The sequence below is a fragment of the Leptosomus discolor genome, chromosome 3 (assembly GCF_034619465.1).
Source record: "Leptosomus discolor isolate bLepDis1 chromosome 3, bLepDis1.hap2, whole genome shotgun sequence".
In the NCBI taxonomy this organism is placed as follows: domain Eukaryota; kingdom Metazoa; phylum Chordata; class Aves; order Leptosomiformes; family Leptosomidae; genus Leptosomus; species Leptosomus discolor.
In genome coordinates, this window is record NC_141393.1 from 67,625,018 (window position 1) to 67,644,424 (window position 19,407).

At 44.0% G+C, this 19,407-nt stretch overlaps 1 protein-coding gene across 1 annotated transcript in view; it reads right to left on the reverse strand.

The window, feature by feature from the left end:
- Window positions 1–19,407, reverse strand: part of COP1 (COP1 E3 ubiquitin ligase) — a 133,220-nt gene that overhangs the window by 36,418 nt on the left and 77,395 nt on the right. Inside the window, exon 16 of the mRNA XM_086462377.1 lies at window positions 1,523–1,640. Coding sequence (XP_086318503.1) covers window positions 1,523–1,640 — 118 coding nt within the window. The remainder of the gene's footprint in view (window positions 1–1,522; window positions 1,641–19,407) is intronic.

Below are 19,407 nucleotides of genomic sequence, written 5' to 3' on the forward strand. Positions count from 1 at the left end.
GAAAAATAATCTGCTCACTCTGACATTTCTTTCTGTGCATGCAGGAGAAGACAGGTGAACCCTCCAGTTAGTTCCCTCATCCTGCTGTTGACTGTCTAAGTCTGACAGCTCTATCTGTATTCCTCCCAGGACTGCGGGATAAGCTTTCTCAGATGGTTGGCTCAAGCAGGACAGGGCCATTCTGTCCTGAAACATCCCACAGATGACACTTGATCATGGCTGTAAAAGATTCCCAGCCTCCTCCTATTTTTATTAAACACTTTCTTCTTACCTAGATTTGGTTCGAAGCATTAAATTTAATTTTCCCTATGTTCTAGGTATGAATTTGCACCCTTATAGAGTTATATTTTTAATGGAAATAAGAGAGGAGATGATTAAATATAAACAGTACCAGAAACCACCAGAGAATCTTTCATCACACAGCTCAGCTCAGAATAATTCACTAGCAGCCTAAATACACCTTAAAATGCCCTGCTTTGGCTCCAGGCTTCTAGAACAAACTGTGCAAAAACATGGGACAGAGGCAAGCTGGATAACCATTGGTTTGGTACAAGGCAGCAGGCATACTTTCTAGGAACAGATCTACCCCTGTGATCCATTCCCGCTGCCCTCTGGTATTATACATGAGCACGTTGAGGTCAAAGATTCCCCTGCAGCCCCCCAAGGTTACTTGCATTTTCCCCACTGTGTAAGAGGGGCTCACCTCTAGTTTATTGAAGAGGCTCATGGCCAGTCATTCAAACCTTCCACTATGTGATCGGACAGACATGCTCATTCTCACGTGATTGAAAACCTACCTAGAACTGAGGCAGCCATATCTAGCTTTGGGGCAGCCACATCTGGCCATGTAACTGAACGGAAGCTGTAGAATATTATTCTTCAGAGGCTCCATAGTAGACCTTATGGTCTCCCCTGGCTGAAAATCTGCATGGCATTAGGACAATGTAACACAACTTCTCCTTGTCTACTTTCTAGCCAAAGTAAAAATCCTAAAAAGTGCCTTCACAGAGCATATTAATAGATTATCGGAGAACAAATCAGTCAGTCCTACTTGACTTGCTGTCAGGCTGTGGGTAAATCTCTTCAGACATAGCAGTACCATTTGATCACTTCTGTCACTGATCAGCTGTGTTTTACTGGAGATTATTATTATCCTCAGGGCTTTGCTAGCAGCCTTCCCTACAGTAGAGCTCTGGTCAGGAGCACCCTCAGCAAACGCAGCACTTTGTAAAAGGAGAGTCCAGTTGCAGCCCTCCAAAGTCAGGGCTTGTGGTCAGGAACTGCATCTAGTTGTCTACGTATTTCTTTTAAGGATTTCAGCTCCACAAGACAGAGCAGAGACAAGTGACATCAGGAATTCATTTCTATTTTTTGTCTTAGAAAAAAGCAACGACCTGCTTCCCAAAAGCACGGCAGCTAGCGAGCACACCCACCCACGCAGGTGAACTCGCACGATGGCCCTGAAGAGCGCCAGAAAGCAAGGGCTACAAAGTTTTTAGCCTACATAAAAGGCAATACTTACGCAGAGACGATTTCTTCCCCGCTCACAAATTTTGCGTAGGAGACTGCCTTGCGATGCCCTTTGAACACCATGATTGGCTGCTTAGTGTTGCGAAGGTCGTAGTAGTGAACACAGTGATCTGGAGGTGAGAAAGAAAAGGGGCAAAATCTAATCAGTTGGGAAGGATGAACAGGACCTCTAAATCAGCTCACAATAAAAGTTCTCCCGCAGCTTCCACATCTCACTCAGAGCCTCATGCAGGATAAACAGTCTGCACTATAGCAAAGGAGTGTTTAAGCAGGCTTCTTAGAATGGCCAATGGCCCCAAAACTCAGTCCGGAAGGGTCCAAGCAGCCTTTCAAAGAGTCAGTGAGGGAAAAAGGTGCATGCCCATGTGTGTGCACATACACATGTCCTCCCACAAACTCCATTTATCCCACGAGCAAGCCAGCAGCTAAAAAGACTCTTGCCTCCTGCCTGCCTTCTTGGCTCCCTGCCCAGCCACTCCAGTTGCCATTTCTAATTCCCTGCATCCCCTTCTCCCTCCTCACGCTGTCTCCTCTTGGGAATGTGTTGGAGAACTCCAGGCTAAAAAGTCAGTCTGTCTGCTAAACTGAATTGTGCAAACCAGGGATTAAATTTCTCATGCTTACTCTAAATGGGTAACCTCCATACTTTTGGTTTTTTGCTTCTCTCCTTTGATTTTATTACCAATCAAGAGAGAATTAGCATTTCTGCTAATGAGAGTACAGAATAAATTCCAGTTCTTTTTAAGATTTAATTCACAAGTGTGCTGCAGTGCCACAACCACATAAAAGGGATCGCAACAGAATTCATGATACATTTTATTTTCTGCACAACTAAATGTCAATTCCCAAGAAAACAGAGACCCAATTCCCAAACACCCCCAGTGCTCTTTTCAGCTCAACAAGGTTAATAAGCTGCTCCCTTCCTGACTTTCAGCCTTTAATGTTGAACTTCATTTAATTATGCCCTGCTATTCTGGAAGTGCAGGGAGGGAAGGCCGCACACACGCAAGGAAACAGAGCTGGACGCCTTTCTCACCAAGCAACTTGCAATACCCTGACGTCAGCTGAAAAAAATGTTCTGACCCTCCTCCCACTGAAATAACACCCCACCAATGGAAGTTTGTCATAAAGATTACATAGAAATGAATTTAAATGCCAATAGCTATGGTTATTTTTGTATTTGCACAACATTTCAAAAGCAGGGCTCTCAGCCATACAAACAACAACCAGCTGTCTCAAAATCCCATGTGGCTTGAGAGATAACTGGATTTACATCGATCAGGCTATAGCAACCACCATCAGACCAGCAAGGGTAGCTTCTCCCCCTCATTAACAGGCTAATTTGTGGCCATGGCAGGATGGAGGAGACTGTGTCAGAAACACCTTCCATAAAACGAGGCAGGCAGGAAAGTTGCCTTCCCCTCTAACTGCTTCCAGCATCTTGCTCTCTGCATAACATGGGATCACATCCTTCTCTGGTAAGAGGTTTCTGGCTCTCTCCCTCCTCATCGTGTAAATGTAGATGCTCCAAGCGGACACCCCAAGTTTTCTCCACCACTTATGAGTGAACTGCCGAACTACCTCATTGTGTTGAAACCCAGCAGCTATTGCCCATTACCGCTAACACCAAACGCTGGGAACTGCTGGACCCCCAAGCAATCTTTCAAACGCTCCTGTTTCTTCCACCTCTGCAATATTAACCCTCTGAACAGCTAACACTTATCAACCAAAATCCCAGTGTGTACCTACCGTTTGGGTATTTTAATTAGCTTTAGAACAAAATGATGTTGCAACAGGCTTATTCAATAAAGGGGTTAATTTTCAAACGGACTTTGAACTAAGTGTTAACACTCTAACGAGATTTGGGCATCCTGATCCCTTCCACCTCTCTGAAAGCTTGAGCCAACAAACTCCACGTTTTCTCATCTGGCTGGCATACCTGCTGCAGGAGCTACAAAACAGTTAACATGCAATTGTTATTTTAATGAGCAGAATGATTCTAGCAAGACTTTCTATTAGGAGCCAGTTATCAAATAAGCCTTTCAAGTCTATTTTTGCTTACAGTTTCAACCTCCTCTCCAGCTGGCCTGTCATTAGGATACCTTTTGAGCACCAGATTTTATCCTTCAGAGGGTGGCAGGGAAAGGGGTACCTGCGGATGGCTTCGTGTGAGCAGCTGGAGCAATGCAAAGAGGAAAGAGCTGTAGCAGGAAAAATAAGTCCATTTGCAGAGCACAGACACAAAGTTCCATTCACCTTCTAAATATCGCAATAAACAGCTCGAAGTCTGCCAGCATCTGGCCCCAGCACTGCATGTGCCTCTTGGCGTTGGCAGGGCAATCAATCACTGTCTGCTCTGATCACAACGAGTCTGAGGGAATGGGCAAGGCCAGGGGGTTCTAAAATTAGCCACTTAATTATTAATTGATTATTTCAGCAGCTAAAGTGTTGGTGCCCAATTGAGGTTTTTTCTAATTCAATTGAAGCAGCTATTTTTAAGTAGATATATGAAGACGAATGCTCACTGCATTCATTAAAATCAGAACAGGTGGTCATGTTTTACAATTAAAGAGATACTCTCTCTTTCAGGCCATATGGACTTTCTGAAAACATGATAAAAATGCCATCTGCTGAGGAAGCAGAGAGCCCAAAAGTGAAGCTAAATGAGAAAAATACAACTCCCAGGTACCCCAGCAGCAGCCTCGCCTGGTAGAGTTTGATAAGCTGAAATTGTCTGTGACGGGCAGCATCCCGGACATGCCAGCAGGTCCAAGGCAAGGTGGCAGGGTGCTCTGGAAAGCTCAGATAATGAATTAGTCCTAAGAGGTAGGTGAAGGTAAGCAAAAGAGTGGGCACTGAGGGGAATCAAACACTTCCCGAACTCTGCAAGAGCTTGTAAGCTCATCGAGCATCCCACCAGTGGCTCCTGCCCTCAACAGCCCTGGAAGACCATGGAGCGTACTCAACTGCTAACCAGCGACACACAGGAGTATTTGCTTCTTGTTTGCTCCCCAAACACAAGCATTAAAATCGTCATTTAGCAATTTTTTTGCAGCTCTACAGTTTCCACCCCAATCAGAAAACTCAGAACAATTTCAACGTGGAAATGACACTTCCACAATTAAAAGCCTCATGCCTAACCCTTGGGCAGAAACAGCTCACTGCTTTACTTTTTCTTCTGCATTCAGGCTTAATTGAAATATATATGAGATAATGGGAAAGAACATGTATATATACCACAACAAATTAAACACTCTGAAGCAATTCTCGTCTAGTTGTGTCACTGCAGAAGCTGAGCATGACAGAATTCTGCTGCACCTTCTGAATTCAAATGTTTGCTGACAGGCCATATTTTATTATATACATTATTTTAAAGTGATCTCTGAAGGCAAAAAGGGCAGCTAAGCTCTATGACTGTTGCTGAGAGGTCCCTGACCACAAGCCTGAGCTTTTAAATAGTGCTCTTCCAGAATGCTCAAGAACTGCTTACTTCCCTTAAGATGCTGCTTTCACCTTTGAGAAGTCTAGTGAGAACTAATCAAGAATTCAGACTTTTCCAAACTTCTGAAAGATCTCATCACCTCTTCAGTAAATATAACCCGTGTCAGCAAAGAATGGCATCCCTCATTTCTCAGCAGCTCATAAATTCAAAAGGCTCCAGCCAGCAGGAACAGGGCAAAAGGGAAGGATGGTTCTGTGATGTACAAGGTGAAGTATTTAGCACTTCTCAATCTTGGTCCTTGGACTCAGCTTGGTTACAGGGTTCGGGACGCAGCAAAGGAACCGATGACACTGTTACATGATCTTAGGAAATGAGGTTAAAAACTTAAAAAAAAAAAAAAAGAAGAGCTGGGAATTGCTAATGAAGGCAGTAGCATCTTCGGTAATTTCAGAGTTGTTCAGAAAAATGGAATTGCTCTTGGATTTGTGGTTGTTTAAAAACAAAACAAAAAAAGGCGGTCTGTTTTTGCCAAAAGTGATTTTCCTTACACATAGATTTGTTAATAAAATTCACAAAACAGCTGTTACTAGCAGACTTTAGGGTCACACGTCTTGAAAGCTCTTAAAATGTACTGAGGAGCGGCAACTCCAGAAAGAGTAGGTGAGGGTTAGGAAAGAGCATCACACAGCAGTGGTTCATTTCACTGTACCCTGTACATCCAGGGTAGCAATGCACATAGCCCAAAAAGCAGAGTGGTTTAACTCTCCAGGTACTTAGCGATTCTCAGTAACATTCATCTTCCAGGTCACATGCTTCACCATGTGAACACTAACCAGACTACAGTATGACGAGCTAACTCACAGACCCCCAAGGCTTTTTACAACCAAGAATCACTTACTCAAAGGGATATCGCAAGCCAAGGACAGCAAAACAAAAAACTACCTGCAATGCAACAGTTTTATATTCAATGGATGTAACGACCAGAAAGCTCCACGAGCTGCATACAAAGGTTCTGTGGCTCTCCTCTGGAAATTGCTGGAGAATCAATGACCATCTTTCTTGTTTCAATCATTTAGAAATGCGTCTTTCTCAGCTGTTCAATATTTAGATTATTGATCCATTAAAAAAATAAGTAATTTACATTGGTCTCAGATTTTTTCAGTGCTTATAGACTTGAGAATGTAAGCGGTGCTCACTGCTACACGTCAAACGAATGTTATAGCCAAGAAGATGCCCATATTCAAAAACAAAGTTGCAGGGTGGGGAGCCAGCTGTTAATTAAATGGTTTACTACAGTTCTTCTGTGATCAAAGCATATTTTGACCTTTATTTATTAAAAAAAAATCTTCAATACCTAACTTAGGTGTCAAATTAATTTCATATATCAATGTTCTGGCTACAGCCTGCAGTCCTGGGTGCCTCATGCTACAGCAGTTCTACCGAAATGGAAGCCGAGGCTAAAGCATAACCTTTAAATGGGTTTCTCTTGTGCTTCTTTGACCAAGATGATCTGATTTGTTGCATCCAGTAACTCACGTCTTCAGCTGACAATTCCCTCAGCATCATCTATTTGTTTTCCTCCATATAAACTTCAAGCTTGGATCAAGGCTGCCTGTTCTCACCAGTGAAACTCTGTACATCACTAGTAAGAATAAGAGACATTTACAGTCTGAGGGGTATATTTAAATGACCTATTCAACAAGATTTAAACTGAGCCAGAGCAACTTTGGTGAAAGATACCTCTGCTCGCCTCCAACTGAGTTATTCTGAAGAAACTGTAACAAAATAAGAGGGCACAAAAAAGCTCACAAAGTTTAGTCAGAAAGAAATATGCGAGGCATGATTTTGTGGAGTTTGATTCCATTTCTGCTTTCACTGGTTAAAAAATAATTTCAGAGATCCTAAAGGAAGCCCCCATTGCTCAATACATATTGAAGCGCTTAGCTGAAACCCAATTATTTGTATTTAAAAAGCTGCCTGTAGATGTTGATATTTGCTTTCACTTGTTTCTCCTCTGTGTACCAAGTGTAAGCAAGATTATTCAGCACACAGAGTGGCCAGAACGAAGCCTTCAAAGCTACCAAGAGTTACAATGAGGCAAGTTGTTTAGCAGGAAAATACAATCATATTCTCATGCCTTCAAGTTTCCAGAGCCTAGTGGTTCAAACCAAACCTTGTGTTTCAAGTGTCTCTGCGTGAAAGAGTCATTCCCCTAAGTGGTACGCCATGAAGGAGAGGGGGCAAGCCATCTTAATGAATTTTTGTTTGACATAGATAAACAAGCAGCAGCAGAATAAAACTTGAACATCAAGATGATGTGATATCATAATGGGTGATATCATAGTGGGGGTCTGCTACAGGCCACCTGACCAGGATGACCAAGGAGATGAGGCCCTCTACAGAGTGGCTTCATGTTCACAAGCCCTGGTCCTCATGGGGGACCTCAATCACCCAGACATGTGTTGGAAGGCCAGCACAGCAGCGCACCAGCAACCCAGGATGTTCCTGGAATGCATTGATCACAATTTCCTTCTCTAGATGGCAGAGGAACCGACGAGAAGGGGTGCCATGCTGGACCTTGTTCTCACCGACAAGGAGGGGCTGGTGGCTAACATAAAGCTCATGGGAAGCCTCGGCTACAGTGATTATGAAATATTAGTACTCAAGATCCTCAGGGCAACAATGAAAGTGCACAGCAAGCTCACTACCCTGGACCTCAAGAGAGCAGACTTTGATCTCTTCAGGGATCTGCTTTGTGGAGTACCACGGGATGAAGCCTTGAAGGGTAGAGGGGCCCAAGAAAGCTGGTCCATATTCAAGGAGCACCTCCTCTGAGCCCAGGAGCAATACGTTCCGAAAAAGAGAAAGGCAGGCAAGAGTGCCAGGAGGCCTGCGTGGATGAACAGGGAACTCCTGGACCACTTAAAGACAAAAAGAGAAGTTACAGAAAGTAGAAGGAAGGACAGGTAGGCTGGGAAGAATACAAAGAAGTTGTCCAAGCAGCCAGGGATCAGGTAAGGAAAGCTAAAGTCCAGATAGAATTAAATAAGGCCAGGGACAAAGGTAACTAGAAAAACTTTTATAGGTATGTCAGTGATAAAAGGAAGACCAGGGAAGCTGTGGGCCCTCTCTGGAAGGAAACAGGAGAACTGATCACAAGGGATATGGAGAAGGCTGAGGTTCTCAATGACTTCTTTGCCTCAGTCTTCATCGGCATGGGCTCTAGCCACACTGCCCAAGTTGCAGAAGCCAAAGGCGGGGACTGGAAAAAGGAAGATCCACCCACTGTAAGTGAAGAGCAGGTTCATGACTATCTAAAGAACCTGAAGGTGTACAAGTCCATGGGACCAGATGAGATCCGTCCATGGGTCCTGAGAGAACTAGCAGACTGAGTTGCTAGGCCACTTTCCATCATATCGCAGAAGTCATAGCAGTCTGGTGAAGCGCCTGCTGACTGGAAAAGGGGAAACATCATCCCAGTCTTCAAAAAGGGAAAAAAGGAAGACCTGGACAACTACAGGCTGGTCAGTCTCGCCTCTGTGCCTTCCTCCTGAAGGCTCTGCTTTGGCACATGGAAAACATGGAGGTGACTGGTGGCAGCCAACATGGCTTCACCAAGGGAAAATCCTGCCTGATGAATCTGGTGGCCTTTTATGATGGAGTTACAGTATCAATTGACAAGGGAAGAGCAACTGACGTCATCTATCTGGACTTGTGCAAAGCCTTCAACACCATCCCACATGACATCCTGGTCTCCAAACTGGAGAGACATGGATTTGATGGATGGACCACTTGGTGGATAAGAAATTGGCTGGAAGGTCACACTCGAAAGAGTTGTAATCAATAGCTCAATGTGTGAGTGGAGACCAGTGACAAGCGGTGATCCTCAGGGATTGGTACTGGAACTGGTGCTATTTAACATCTTTGACGACAACGTGGACAGTGGCATCAAATGCACCCTCAGCAAGTTCACCGACACCAAATTGTGTGGTGAGGCTGATGTGCTGCAGGGAAGGGATGCCATCCGGAGGGACCCTGACAGGCTGGAGAGGTGGGTCCAGGCCAGCCTTGCGAAGTTTAACAAGGCCAAGTGTAAGGTCCTGCACCTGGGTTGAGACAATCCCAAGCACAGATACGGGCTGGGCAATGACTGGATTTGGAGCAGTCCTGGGAAGGAGGACTTGGGAGTGCTACTGGATGATAGGATGACCACAAGCTAACAGTGTGCACTCGCAACCCAAAAAGCCAACTGTATCCTGGGCTGCATCAAGAGAAGTGTGGACAGCAGGTCAAGGGAGGTGATTCTGCCCCTCTACTCTGCCCTTGTGAGACCCCACCTGCAGTGCTGCATCCAGCTCTGCAGCCCCCAACACAAGAACAACATCAAGCTGTTGGAGCAAGTCCAGAGGAGGGCTACCAAGATGGTCAGAGGGTTGGAACACCTTTCCTACGAGGACAGGCTGAGAGAGCTGGGCTTGTTCAGCCTGGAAAAGAGAAGGCTCTGGGGAGACCTTCTAGAGGCCTTCCAGTACCTGAAGGGGGCCTACAAGAAGGCTGGGGAGGGACTTTTTACAAGGGCCTGCAGTGACAGGACGAGGGGTAATAGTTGGAAGCTGGGAGAAGGCAGGTTTAGACTAGATATAAGAAAGGAGTTCTTCACCCTGAGGGTGGTGAGACACTGGAACAGGTTGCTGAAGGAAATTGTGGATGCTCCATCCCTGGCAGTGTTCAAGACCAGGTTGGATGGAGCCTTGAGCAACCTGGTCTAGTGAAAGGTGTCCCTGCCATGGCAGGGGGGTTGGAACTAGATGATCTTTGAGGTCCCTTCCAATCGAAACCATTCCATGATTCTATGGTAAAATGGGTTAACCAAAAATCTCTTTTTCAGCCAGGCTCAGTGTGATTTCTTGCTATAAAATGGAAGCTTGCATCCTCAGAGGTAAAGCCTTTGGCTAGACTAAAAATGGAAACAGAATTAGGAGGGTCACATGTGACCTCAGTTTTCACTGTTAAAAACTTTTCTTCTTCTCTTAGCAAGGAGAAAGAGGAAGGAGATAGAGAGGGACAACATCCTGATCTAAAAATATACTCAAATCAACAATAGTAGACTGTACTACAGTGTACTGTATTGCAGTACACTGAAGATGACTTGGCACATTAGATGCCTTGGTCCTTACAGAAACCTGAACAAGGACAAGGTAAACAAGTGTTGCTTTTTCTCAAAAACCTGAGAGAAGACAGACAGCTGCTATCAGAACACAAACCTTGAAGACAAAATGCTTTAAAATAATTTCCTTTAATTTGAGAGAAGACCTACAAAGGCCTCAGCACTCTTGTGACTTTGAAGCCATCTAAGCTGCATACTTAGAGACTAACTAAAAAGCTATTAATAATAAGGAAGTGGAACCTCTCCAGTGGAACTTCTATGTACCTCCACACCAGGAACCAGAGCCTCCCCACGAAGGCAGCAATCTCACCAAAGGCTAGTCAAAAGACAACTAAGGATTTAGTTATGAGGAAGCCCAAACTGAAACTTAATACTACGCAGAGTGGAGTTTCTGTCTGAAATCCATTTTTGCCAAAGGGCCCCAAAAGTCATAGAATAACATAGATTGGAAGGGACCTCTGGAATCCACCCAGTCCAACTTCCCACTCAAGAGAGAAACTACTGCAAAGTTGGATTCAACTTCTAAGTTAAATAATTGTGTTCAAGGGGTCTTACTCAGTCAAGCTCTGAGCATTTCCAAAGACAGACATTCTGTACACTCTTCCCTCATCTTAGCTTGTGTGATCTTGTTTCAAAGGATTAGGGAGAATTTTTTTTTAATCCAAATTTGCTTAAGCTATTTCCTATTGACATAAGAACAGAAAGGCATTAGCCCACCTCTCAGCATCACAGCATTAACATTTAGGCCGTGTTTTGCTGCACAAGTTTCTGGCTTTTCAGATCTTTCAGGATTTTCTACCATCCCATATGACAGGGGGTGGCATAAGCACTGCCATACAACTTTAGTTCTCCTTTAATTTCTTTTTTCTTACCAGTAAAAAAAAAAATAATGGAGAACTGCTGAACTTTAACTATTGCCAAACCTGTAATACCAAACAGCACTCAGATCTTCATGTGACTGAGGTGGCTTTGTTCAATAAGTTTAGCTGGAGGTTTAATCTCCCCTAAGGCAGAAAAGCAGGCTGGAGTTTGAACATCCATATGTGGTTCTGGCTCTGGAGAGAAGACTGGCAACATAGAACAGCTGAACACTCCAGCTTTCGGAATAATTCAACTCAACAAGACAGGTGAACCTTCATGCAGGGACCACAAAAAAAAAGACTGTTTTTAATATTGTGTGTCTTCCAGGGCAGAAGAGAGTGTATGGAGAAAAAGAGGTCTTTATTATAGCAACAGAAATGCATGGTGGCATTTGGGCATTCGACAAAGAATGGTGAGGGAGTCTTCCAGCCAACGAAACATTATGAAGAGATTTATTGCACTTGACAGAGTAATACTGGGATGGGATATGATCAGTGCAGGATTTGGCCTATCACAAGCCATTTCAGGGAAGAGAAGACAGTGTGATAGTTTCCATTACATAAAGGAAATAGATGCTCTGGGAAAAAAGATGACAATGCATTAGGGACAGGAAACAAAGTGGACTTAAATTCAAAACAACAAAGCCCTGCACTAAAAATTAACACAAGAATTTTCTGAAGAAGAAATTAGATAATATTGACAACAGTGAGCTGACATCAATGCCCTCTTTACAAACCATTTCCCTCACTGTAAGGAAGGAGATTAAAAATGGGTTTGATACAGCCTGAAGCAAAGAACCTTTAACAGACAAAACTATCTGGAGCATTTTGCTGAAGAATGCAGTGTGCTGTTTTCCACTTGCAACATGACAAATCACATGAGGAGAGAGCAGAAATAAATCCATTTCACCCCAACATGTCCCTGTAGAACACTGCAGCGCAGGTAAAGCAACTTGTATTTTTTGTTTTTCCTGTCTAGACCTTCCTTTCAAAAAAAAAACCCAACCCAAATAAAACAAGAATTTTTTTCCCCCCAACAGCCATTGTTACAGGCACATTAAAATGTTTACTGGATATGGCTTTGTATTCACAATTTTCTGTTCCAGCAGAAATTGCTAGTACTTTGTTTCTATAACTAAGACAAAATTACTCACTTGATGCATTTGCTTTTTCCTCATCTTTTTACCTGGAGTTCCCTTTGCAGTAAAGGAATTATTTCTCCAAATAACCATTTTCTGTTGCCCTGGGGGAATCTCAGCAATCTCTTCTAGAAGCAACGCTCTGGTCCACAGCAGCAAACTGGAACAATGTCCTTATTTTGTATTTCATGTGTGTGCCCAAGATGATTTGGGATGCAGTACTTCATTCATGTTTGCTATTGGAGTTCTGTCTAGACAAGTGGTCTCATACACCATTGTACCAGACTCCTAGGGAGCTCCTGCACACTGTCTTCATAGCTGTCAAACATTCAACGGCTGCCCAAAAAGGGACTGAACTTTGGAAAAGCATTCAATAGATATTTTCCCTGCAGGTCAGAGCATCCTCCATGTGCTCTTCCCTTACAGCATGCTCTGAAGACTATACAAGATTAAGCAAGGTCTGTATGATTTGTTTTGCTGACGGTAAAATCTTTTTAAAAAAAAAAACAACCACCTTTTAAGTGTGGAAGCCACAGAGTCTGCGATACTAGTGAGGAGACGAAAGGAAGTTTCTAAAGCAGAGAAAGGCACGTGGGTATTTGGGGATGACAGCTCAATCCCATTTTCCTACACTGCAATACAGATGATGGCCAAAGCCTCCAAAAAATCATATTTAAGGATCCAATACAAATCCAGCCCAGGTTTTCATTTAAATGAAGGAAGAACATAGCTTTGAGAGGAAGGAAAATGCCTAACAGTGTTCTGTTTAGCACACTGGATGACAAAGGAAGCAACATGCGAAAGGTCCACTCCATGAAAACTGCATTAAAAAAACCTGAGGTTAGATTAAACACATCTGGTAGCCTCAGTTTAATCTCTAGCAAAACTGATAGCACAATAAGCACCTTCTACCTTCTACCAAGGAAAGGCTCAGGGATGTGTCAGCAGGGGGTTTCAGGTCAGCCCTTAAAATATTTTGACAGAGCTCTGCAGGGAAGACTATAATCTGCTTCAGCCAGGGATTTTCATCTCTTACTAACACCAAATGTACTTTTTTTTTTTTTTTTAAATGTATATCAACACTAGCATTCCACTAAAGATCTATATCTCCCTCTGCTGAACAGATGAAGGGAACAGCAGCCTTGATGGGAATGGCCAACTGGGTTTTTAACCTTTGTATTAGACAGATTCCTCATGACTTGAAGTTACAGATGACATTTGCCAGGTTATGGATAATGGTCTTTACACACTGGGGACATTTTTTACAGACTTGTCTAAAGCTTTTGACACAGCAGCCCATAAAACCTCTACCCTAAATAACTTGTCTTGTACTAAAGAGAGAAGGAGGAGACATAAAACATTAAAGATCTTAATCAGTTGAGAAAAGGGCTCTAATGGGAGGGGGAAGCAAAACTGATTTCTCCAGAACTCGTTTGGAACGTCGACCTTTATGTTTTTTAAGAGCTACAGAGATTTCTCACAGGAGTAAGGGATAGATGGTTTTTGTGCAATTCAAAGATTGACTTCTATCAGACTGTTGAAGAACCAAATATTCAGTACACATAAGGAAGATTTACTCATGTTACAAAACCAATGAAAACAATAGTGGTTACAACCTGCAGCTTTTGGAAGAATTCATTCTTTCTGTCTGAGAGAGAAAAAAGAATTCTATACTGGTCATAGAATCATAGAATCATTTTGGTTGGAAAAGACCTTTAAGATCATCAGGTCCAACCATTACCCTAACGCTACCAAGCCCACCACTAAACCATGCCCCTAAACACTACATCTATACGACTTTTGAACACCTCCAGGGACAGTGACTCCATGAGTTCCCTGGGCAGCCTGTTCCAATGTCTAATCACTCTTTCAGTAAAGAAATTCTTCCTAATATCCAATCTAAATCTCCCCTGGTGCAGCTTGAGGCCATTACATTTTGTCCTGTCATTAACTACTCAGGAGAAGACACCAACACTAGCCTCACTACAACTTCCTTTTAGGTAGTTGTAGAGAGCAATAAGGCCTCTCAGCTTCCTCTTTACTAGGCTAAACAATCCCAGTTCCCTCAGACTCTTAATACAACTTTTCCCATTGATTATGTAACACATATGACTCTACATGCACTAACACATGTAGGCTAATGTCCAAAGTAAGTTTTACAACACCTAGAACATGTGAAGAGCTGTCATTTCATAGTAAAAGGTGCTTCAACCCACGCTATCTAAATAGACTACATCTGAAACTTCTCATACGAGCACCAGGAGTCCTATTTGTACAGTAAGCATTGGATACATCTACCAAAGCCAAAAGTACTACCTCATTTGCTGAACAGATCTCTTGTGATTCAAGATACTACACACAGACTTGTTCTCACTGCAAACCTGTGTCAACTCTGATTCCTGAATGACTCCAAGTTGTGAATGTCATGGAACTGTGATGGAGAGAAAGGGCAGCACAGATACCACATGCTCTAAGTAGTCAAGATCATGTAGATAAGGCCTTGAGACATTAAGAAAGGTAGATATGAAAAGGAAAATCCACCCTGAGATCTTAGAGCTGCTGCTTCGTAAATGCAGTCCTAAGGTTTCTGTCATTATCAGCAAACATCATACAAAAAGAACCAAACAGGCTTCACAGCAGTAAAACTGGCTCTAGGCTAAGTGCAGGCTGCTGCCATATCCACTATAATATACAGCTGAGGACCTGAGTTTACCAAACTATCAGTCAAACCTGATTTTAGTCCAGAACTACAATTTGCTTCACTAACTTGAGGAGATATGAGTCATCTTCTACTAGGTTCTGGAGATGGTGATCTGCTTAATTACTGTCATGGTTTGAGCCTACCCAGCTGGCTCCAAAAGCACCACACAGCTGCTTGCTCACCCCTGAGGGATGGGGAGGAGAAAATGCAACCAAAACGGCTTGAGGGTTGAGACAAAGGACAGGGAGGGCTCACCCACCAGTTATGGTCACGAGACTCAGCTTGGGGATAACACCACACATTTACTACAAAACAACCACCACCATCAAGGACAATGACAGATACAACCAGGTCTTAAATACAACACACCTTCCCCCCCCCCACCCCTCCGGTCTCCCCGGGCTCAGCTCTGCTCCCTCTTCCCCCCCAGCAGCACAGGGGCAGGGAATGGGGGTCACAGTCCGTCCGGCACAAGGGGTCTCCGCTGCTCCTTCCCCCTCAGGGAGAGGGGCCCTCGCAGCCCTCCCCTGCCCCACCGCGGGGTCCCTCTCACGGCAGACCTTCCTCCTCCCGCTGCCCCAACGCGAGTCCTTCCCGCGGGGCCGCAGCTCCCCAGAACCCCCCAGCGCGGGGCCCTCCCGGGGCTGCCGCCCTCCCACCCACGGGCGGCTCCAGCGCGGCCGCAGTCGCGGCTGCTCCGGGCCCGGGCCCTGCTCCTCCGGCCCGGGGCCCTCCAAGGGCTGCAGGGCGACCTCTGGGCCCCCGCTGGGCTCCAGGGGCTGCAGGGGCTCAGCCGCCACCGCACCGCGGGCCGCAGGGGAACCCCTGCTCCGGCACAGCTCCCCCTCTCCTGCCTCACTGACCGGGGTGTCCGCAGGGCTGTCTCTCTCCCGTCCCCCTTCGCTCACCAACACAAACAGAAAAGACACAATCAGCGGCTTCTTTCACTCTTTTAAATAGTTATTCGCAGAGGTGCCATTGGCCTGGCCTTGCCCAGAGGCGGGTCCGAAATTGGAGCCGGGGGAGCTTCTCGAAGCCCCTTACAGGAGCCACCTCCGTAGCCCCCTCCCCCATTGCCAAGACCGTGCCAAAACCCCGCCAGACACCAAACCACCACAATTACCTAAACTGCCCTCAAAGTAGAATCCACCGAAAGAGACAACGGATATTAAATATAGTGTCACAATCACCAATATTCAGGCTTCAGAGAAGAATGTTTAAATCAAAGCCCCAAAGGTATGGTGGATTATGCAGACAAGGAAATAAGCATGGGAGAAAGCATATGATGATACACAGATATCCAATGTGGAAAAGAAGCAATGTACACTCTAGCTAGGCAATGAAATAAGTCATGTGAAGAGTGACTAGATTTGTACACACATCAATAGTTTTATTTTTTTGTCATTTTCTTGAGATTCAAATGAGCAACAGGGCCTCTTTAGTGGAACCTAGCCCAAACATTCTAAAACTTTTCTCTTAAACGCTCATGCAACGCTCAGATACTTTGAAAAGATGCCTTTGAGATGAGAGCCCACACTGCATTCACAGGTTACAGACTTTCCTATGCAATGTGACAATCTTCACCAGTTTGTATGAAAAAAGTAGTGTACGTTATAAAAGTCTAAATGTGCACAGTACCCAAATAAAAGGCTGGAACAGTTAATCTATGCAGCAGTCTGAACAAGAGATAAACACAGGAAGCCATTACAGAGAATGTCATTCCAATGAGCAATTCCTTTAAATGAGCTATCAGAAAAACTGCAGCCTTGGAAACTGCCAAGGTTGGAAAGGATTAAACTCTAAGGGATACGGCAACAGCTAGTGGCAAGAGCAACTTGGCATTCTGAGGAAAAGATGAATCTTTGAGTTGCCTATCTGTTCCTGAATTTCAAGGCTCATTTCAATGTAAATCTAAATTTTGTAACATTGACTAAATGACTTCTACGGCAGTCGTAAGACAAAATGTTCAGGAAAAGAATATTTAAGCAAACAATTAGCACGCTCATTTCTGCTAATGACAGATTTATCCTTTTCTCCAGAGAATCAAATGGAGCTCTTCAAGTTCATTTTATTCGTTCACTTGTCACTGAAGTGTGATGACCTCTAGGATAAAGCTAGGAAACTCCCAATAGGTCTCTATATTTTTACTTACCATTCATTGCAAATGCTTTATCCAACACAAGTCAGAGACTACTTTTTCTGTGCAAGTAAAAAAGTTATATAAGCTTTTAAACTCTGAAGCTTACGTGAAATTTGCACATGCAACATGTCCTGCACACCTATGAGTTGTTTCATGTCCCTCCATGATTTCCTAGGGAGCAGCTGCAGCAAGGCAGGAAGACACTGTGCACTGCCTGGCTGATCTGGTAGCATCTCTAATGTGTAGATATAGGCAAGTCAGCTTAAGTGCAAAAATAACAGGGTACGGGTGCAGTTCTGCTTGTCAGTCCTGAGTGGAAGCAGAATGTGATCTACCCAACAGCCAGAAAGATTCACTCCACCAGGACAGCAGAAGGTATGGTTTGATACTTCACTTTCATTTACATCCCAGCGCCCATGAAGAGGGATAACATTTAAGTCAAACCTTCAAGATTATGTTCTAACCTAAACAGTCCCACTAAGCTCAGTGCTTTCCCCACAATAAGTACTGTTGGGACAGAAATATGATCACAACCACACTGGCAAAAAATACAGATTCCTCCAAACAACCCCAACTGATTGAAGTGCTGTAGATGCTTTCAAAGATTACAACAAATGAAACCTTTGCAATGAATTCTGAAATGAATTTAACTATAAGGCGACAAGTATGCACTTCCAAAACATGGACCTTGTCCACTACTTCGCTGCAAATAGCTTCAGAGTTCATGGACCAGAGTAAGATTATTGAATACCCGTAAAAAGAAAAGACATCCTGAAGATAAAGTCCAATACAAGTAATGGGCAAGTCCTGGACTGCCGTATGCCATACCGATTTCATAAAGGCTGAATTTTGAGTGCTGCTGTGAAGTTTTTCCACAGGCTTTAAAGAAACACCTAACCTCTGAACACTGTGCTCAATTCATATGCTAAAGGTAATCTTGTAGCTTAAGCCCAATGAAGCCACCTAACTCCACCCCGAACATGTCATATATTCGCACAAACAGATTCTTTCTGAGTCACTGTAGGCTTTTAATAGAACAGAGTACTTACCCATGAGAATCTATTAAGGTAAGACCTTGCTTTCAGCTGGAGAACATTAATTCTCTTCCAAAAAGGCACACTGCCTTCTTGGTCATTAATATCACATCATTCTTCTGAGCTGAGTGACAAGCCAGGCAAATCACCCAGATCTAAGGCAGCATGAAAGGCTAGCTCTACAGAGAGATGTTTGGAAAAGAGAAATCATTGCTCCAGTTACTGCAGCAGAAAAATCAGTATTTCACTGGATAAAGATGGCCTCCAAAGCGGTCCCCTTTCGACACCAGGTATATTAGCAAAATTGAACAACACTGATAAAGAAGTCACATGTGACCTTGAACTGTTAGTGCATCAGGGCAATGCAGAGACCTTAATTGGTGGGTAAATAGTTGCAAATGATCACAAAGCTGTTGACATAGCAACAGGAATCCTTTAGCATGCTGGATGAAGTGGATTGGTATCATTAGTTTTGTGGCCATTCAACACAAAGAAAGGCAGCAGCATTCAAAGCCAGAATATGATGCCATTCTGTAATGCTCAAGATGGTGCACAGGAAAGCTCTTCAAATAGCACGTGAAACAGGCTGAGGAAGGGCAAAACCACCTTTGCAGGAAAAGCACTTTCTTGGGATGTGTTCTTGCTCAGTGTCACTGTACAAGCGGGGAAGGGAATAAGAACAAGAGACAGGGCAGGCAAGACAGGAGAAACCTCAGCACTAGGAGGAGACCTCATGTTCGCTGAGGATTCGCCCCTTGTTAGCTAATGCTGATCTCAATTCGGGCTGCCAAAACCCTCTCCGGGGCTAGCACTGGTGTTCTACGATCAGGGCATGAGCTGATCCTAAAACAGGCAATTGGTCACACCATTGCCAGTATGAAGAAAGAGATTGAAAAGCAAAATTGGGAATGTTTAGGAGGGAGTACAGTATCCCCAGTGCAGGTAGTCTCAAACTATAAGGCTGCAAGTACTAAAACCAACATAAACAGCACTGTCCTGTGTTTTCCCTGCTCTGGTCACTTCATCTGAACCCATGCTGTGAAGAGTTTGTAAAAATGCAGTGAAGAAGTTTAAAGACCTGATCAAGGTTAAAACTAACCCAGCAAAACCTTAAGCTCTGACCATACTGCAGCTGTTCCGTTGCTCTCCTCTGTCCATCTGTACTTGTCCGCTGCTTCCACTTATTTTGTGAGGCTCCTGGAGAGCAGGTAGCCTCTGTCCTGCACCTCTGCAGCTCTGAAAAACCCCTCTCTCCCCCAGTCCAACCTGCTAGATTTGTGGGTCCTACAGGGAAAAAGTACAGCATGCGAGAAGATGACGCATCTAATGTAAGAACTTAGGACTCTGAAGTTTTGATGACATGATCTCTGCATAATATATGGGAAATAAAAGGT